Genomic DNA, 5,773 nt, shown 5'->3' on the forward strand with positions numbered 1-5,773 from the left:
CCAATGTATCAACAACCGAACAATCCACCCCCATTTCCATCCCAAGGTCCTAGTTTGTCCCACAACGAAATGGGGAGAATTGAAATGATGTTTGAACAGATGATGAAAAAGAATGCTGACTCTGATGCTCAATTGGCTTCCCACAATACTTCAATCAGAAATTTGGAGGTTCAATTAGGCCAAATCTCCCAATCCTTAAATACTCACCCTAAGGGGGCACTACCAAGTGATATGGTAGTTAACCTGAAGAGTGGGAACGATCATGTTATGGTGGTAACTACAAAAAGTGGATGAGGCGTGATGTGAATTCCTCCAAGCAAAAAGAAATTTTGAGTGATGAAGTTGAGTTACAAGAAGATGACATTCCATTGGTGGTTGAAAATGTGATTGATGAGAACGTGAATGAGGAAGTGAGGATTGATATTCAAGATACTAATGTGGAGACTCAGAATGACGTGAACCCGTCTAGGGAACACATAATAGACATGCCGGAAACAGTTGTGCGTAAAGCCAAGGCTCCTTTGCCAAGCACCTCCACCTTATCCTCAAAGGCTCGCGAAGTAGAAAAATGAGAATCAGTTCAAAAAGTCTATTGACATGATGAAGAGCTTATCCATTAATGTGCCTTTGGTGGAGGCTCTAGAACAAATGCTGGATTGTGCTAAATTTATGAAGGACTTGGTGACAAAGAAAAGATCCATGGATTGCGAAACTATCAAGATGACCCATAAAATTAGTACAATAGTGCACTCAATGGCCCCGAAGCTAGAAGATCCCGGTGCTTTCACCATTCCTTGCACCATTGGGAGTGCGGACTTTGCTAAAGCTCTATGTGATTTGGGGGAAAGTATCAACTTGATGCCCTGCTTAGTTTTCAAGACTTTGGGTATTGGGCAACCGAGGCCGAATTCCATGAGATTGAAAATGGCGGATAGAACTATGAAGAAACCATTGGGTATTATTGATAATGTTCTTGTCCGGGTGGACAAATTTATCTTGCTAGCTAATTTTGTGATCTTGGATTGTGAGGTAGATTATGAAGTTCCAATCATATTGCGAAGACCTTTCCTTTCTACTGGGAAGGCCTTAGTTGATGTGGAAGCAGGAAAACTCACCTTCTGGGAGGGTGATGAGAAAATGGTCTTTCTTGTGTGCAAGTCAATGAAGCAGCCCAAAGCTCTGATGTGTGCTCTTTTGTGGACCTTGTCATGGCAGTGATAGTTGATGATACCAGTGCAATGATCAATGTGGAGGACCCTCTAGAGGCCGTATTATTGAATCTTGATGTAAATGACGATGAAGGCCGAGTGGAGTGTGTGTGAATGTTTTACATGGAATGGGCTCTTACTCTTATGAGCATAGAAAACTCTCTTTGGATCTTGAGAATAGGAAAACCCCACCAACAAAACCATCAATTGAGGAACCTCCGGTGTTGGAGTTGAAGCCTTGCCTCCACACCTCATGTATGAGTTCTTAGGCCCTAGTTCAACTTTGCTAGTTATTCTTTCTTCTTGTCTTACTAACATGCAGGTTGACGCCACATTGGCAGTGCTTCAAAAGCGGAAGAAGGCAATTGGATGTACCTTAGCTGATATCGGGGAATAAGCCTCGCATTCTGTATGCACAAGATTATTCTGGAAGATGATACAAAGACCTCCTTGGAACATCAAAGGAGGTTGAATGAGGCAACGCAAGAAGTTGTGAAAAAGGAGGTGATCAAGTGGTTGGATGCCGGGGTTGTGTACCATATCTCTGATAGCTCTTGGACTTTGCCGGTGCAATGTGTGCCGAAGAAGGGTGGCATGATCGTGGTTATAAATTCGTAGAATGAGTTGATTCCAACAAGGACTGTCACCAGGTGGAGGGTATGCATGGACTACTGCAAGTTGAATAAAGTGACCCGCAAGGAACACTTTCCATTGCGTTTTCTTGATCAGATGTTAGATCGACTTGCTCGGCGTGCCTTCTACTGTTTCTTGGATGGGTATTCTGGGCACAACCAAATCTTGATTGCTCCAGATGATCGGGAGAAGACCACCTTCACTTGTCCATATGTCACCTTTGCCTTTTCTAGGATGCCTTTTGTATTGTGTAATGCACCGGCTACATTCCAGCGGTGTATGATGGCCATTTTCACCGATATGATGGAAATATTTTGGAGGTGTTCATGGATGACTTTAGTGTTGTGGGTGATTCGTTTGATGAATGTTTGAAAAATCTTGATAGAGTGTTGGCCCGTTGTGAAGAAACCAATCTTGTTCTTAATTGGGAAAAATGCCACTTCATGGTTGAGGAGGGCATAGTTCTTGGGCATAAAATTTCAAAGTATGGTATAGAGGTGGACAAAGCAAAAATTTATGTGATTTTAAGGCTCCCTCCCCTACCTCTATCAAGGGAGTTAGAAGTTTTCTTTGGCATGCGTGGTTCTACCGGAGATTTATCAAAGACTTTTCAAAGGTAGCGAATCCCTTATGCAAGTTATTGGAAAAAATATGCCAAGTTCCTGTTTGATGAAAGATGTATGCAAGCCTTTCAACTTCTCAAGCATAAGTTGACCACCACTCCTATTATCACCGCACCGAATTGGAGCTTGCCTTTTTAGCTCATGTGTAATGCGAGCGATGTTGTGGTTGGGGCATTCTTGGGTCAAAGAGTGAACAAAATATTTCATCCAGTGTACTATGCGAGCAAGACAATGAATGATGCCACACTCCGATGACTGAGAAAGATCTTTTGTGAACTATATGGTGACTGAGAAAGAGATTTTGGCTATTGTTATCGCGATGGAGAAATGTCGGCCGTATTTTATGGGTGCCAAGGTCATAGTTCATACCGATCATGCCGCACTCCGGTACTTGATGACGAAGAAGGATTCCAAAGCTAGACTGATGCGATGGGTCTTGTTACTTCAAGAGTTTGATTTGGAGATTGTGGATAGGAAGGGTAGTGAAAACCAAGTGGCGGACCACTTGTCCCGCTTTGAGGAGGAGGGGAGGCCTCATGATGGCATAGAGATCAATGATTCATTTCCCGATAAGCAACTTCTTTCGATGTCGGTGAATGGTATGCCATGGTTTGCGGATGTTGCTATTTTCCTTGTGACTGGTATAATCCCATGTGAGCTCTCTTCTAACCAAAGGAAGAAGCTCAAACGGGATAGTTTGGATTTATATTGGGATGAGTCGTACTTGTTCAAGATTTGCACAGATGGTGTGATCGTAAGGTGTGTCCCGGAGGAGGAGCAATTGAGTATCTTAGAGGCTTGTCATTCCTCTTACTATGGTGGCCATCATGGTGGGGTGAGGAAGACTTCAAAAGTTCTTAGTTGCAGGTTTTATTAGCCAACTTTGTACAAAGATGCAAGTGAAATTGTAAAGAGATGTGATGAATGTCAAAGAGCGGGTGGAATTTCGAAGAAAGATGAGATGCCTCTCAATACCATTCTTGAAGTTGATATTTTTTATGTATGGGGCATTGATTTTATGGGCCCATTTGTTATCTCATGTGGGAACACATACATTCTTGTGGCGGTTGACTATGATTCAAATTGGGTTGAAGCCGTGAATTTACCCAACAATGAGGCCCATAGTGTTATTGCGTTTCTCAAGAAAAGTATTTTTACAAGGTTTGGCACCCCTCGTGCAATCATAAGTAATGGGTGGTCTCATTTTTTGTAATAGATCTTTTGACACTTTGCTTGCAGAGTATGGCGTCAATCACAAAGTTTCTACTCCTTATCATCCTCAGGCGAGTGGCCAAGTGGAAGTCTCAAACAAGGAAATCAAGAGTATATTGTCAAAGACAGTTAATGCAAATAGGACCGATTGCTCAAAGAAGTTGGATGATGCTCTATGGGGTTATAGGACAACATACAAGACTCCGATTGGTATGTATCCGTATCGGTTGGTGTTTGGAAAAGCTTGTTATCTACCAGTTGAGTTAGAGCACAAGGCCATGCGGGCTTTGAGGAAGCTGAATCTTGAATGGGATGTGGTAGTAAATCTTTATATGGAGCAGCTTAATGAACTTGATGAATTCTGATTCCATGTCTACTCCAGTTCGTCCTTGTACAAGGACAAAATGAAGTACCTTCATGATAAATATGCTCGTGGAAAGGAGTTCAAAGTGGGTGATTTGGTTCTCTTGTTTAATTCTTGGTTACGTCTGTTTCCGGGAAAGCTTAAGTCAAAATGGAGTGGACCTTTTGATGTGGTGTTTGTGACTCTGTTTGGTGCACTCGACTTGAAGAACAAAAATGGGGAGGTTTTCAGAGTTAATGGGCACAGGGTCAAGCATTACCTGGCCAAGATTGATGACAGCCATGTGGTGGCACTTCTCCATCTAAAGTGATTTGATGGTAACCTGCATTGTGCCGCGACGTTAAATCAGGAGCTTCTTGGTAGGCAACCCATGTGTATTTCTTTTTGTTTTTCTTTGATTTTCTTTGCAGTATAGGATTTGCTTTTGTGACTAACTAGTTGTGAGTTGTTGTAGGATTGTTTTGATACAGCGCAGGACTAAGTTGAAAAAATGCACACTCTTTGAAGTTTGCACTGCGGCCGCATTGCATTTTGTGCGGGCATCAGTGCGGGGGAAAAAATTCAATGCGGACCGCAGAGTTGATTGGTAAAATATGAGGAGTCTCTGAAGTTTTCCACCGCGGGCGCAATGCATTTTGTGTGGTCCGCGGTGGACCACTGCCGCCGTATTGCATTTTTTGTTGTTCGCAGTGGAAATCTCCCCATTGCCACTTATCTGAGTACCACAGACCGCGGTGCCATTTTGTGCGGTCCGCAGTGGGTAGGTGAGATGGGCCCCAGTTCCTTTTTCTATAAATAGGACTTGAGGCCCTCATTTCAAACTTTTCGACCCTTTGCACTCAAAAGCTAAAAAAATCACTGTTCATCCCTCATACTTGCTTGAATTCAACTGCTAAATCTCTTTAATCTACATTGCATCTCATTTTTGTAATTTTAATTCTATCTTAGTTATTTAACTTTGTTATTTTCTTTTAACTTTTATTTTTCTTAGTTTTGTCTTCTTTTTTCTTCCCATTTTCTTTCAATTCTGTATCGTAGGTTTGTTTAATCAAGTTTAAATTAGGACTAATTAGTTAAAAACACTGATTCAACACCTAGGGGATCAATAATAGGTGAAAATTGGACTAAAAATGTGAAAAAATTGAAACCCTAGGTTGGTGTTGCTGGGTACCACTTACCGCGGACCGCGGTGGATTTTGTGCGGTCCGCGGTGCTTCTGTGTGGTCCGCAATATAATTTTGGGCGGACTGCAGTGGTGAAACTTCTGAAAGCTGATAATTGAGGACCGCAACCGCGATGAATTTTGTGCGGTCCGTGGTGCCTCAATGCAGACCGCAATGCATTTTGTGCGGTCCGCGGTGCGTAGAATAAGGGAGTGGGTAGTCTGATCCCCACCTTGTCGACGCCCCCTTTTTCTCTAACCGTGGGGTCAGAAATCGGATATACGACATTGGGAGGACAACTCTATTCCCTTTTGAGAATTGGGTTTAGAAGTTGAAGAGTCTCCACCTAATGATTATAGTGCATTAGGACACTTTAAGAAGGGTTTGAGATGAAGAGACCAGAGATTAAAGTAAGGGCTAGAAATTATCCTAAGGGTAAGGTGTTAAGCACTCCTCAAGATCCACTAGTGAGGTTCCCGGCGATGTTATAATTGTGAATTTACATGTAAACAATCAAGGCTCAAATAAGGATTCACACATAACATTGCGACCAAGTTGAAAATTTTCAAA

The 5,773-nt window shown here is 42.4% G+C and overlaps 1 protein-coding gene across 1 annotated transcript; it reads left to right on the forward strand.

Moving 5' to 3' along the window:
* Window positions 1-3,654: 3,654 nt before the first annotated feature.
* Window positions 3,655-4,041, forward strand: LOC138878713 (uncharacterized). The gene has a single exon (XM_070158399.1). It carries the CDS (start codon window positions 3,655-3,657, stop codon window positions 4,039-4,041), a length of 387 nt encoding a protein of 128 aa, XP_070014500.1.
* The last annotated feature ends 1,732 nt before the right edge of the window (window positions 4,042-5,773 follow it).

This window comes from Nicotiana sylvestris, chromosome 9, assembly GCF_000393655.2.
Source record: "Nicotiana sylvestris chromosome 9, ASM39365v2, whole genome shotgun sequence".
NCBI lineage: Eukaryota > Viridiplantae > Streptophyta > Magnoliopsida > Solanales > Solanaceae > Nicotiana > Nicotiana sylvestris.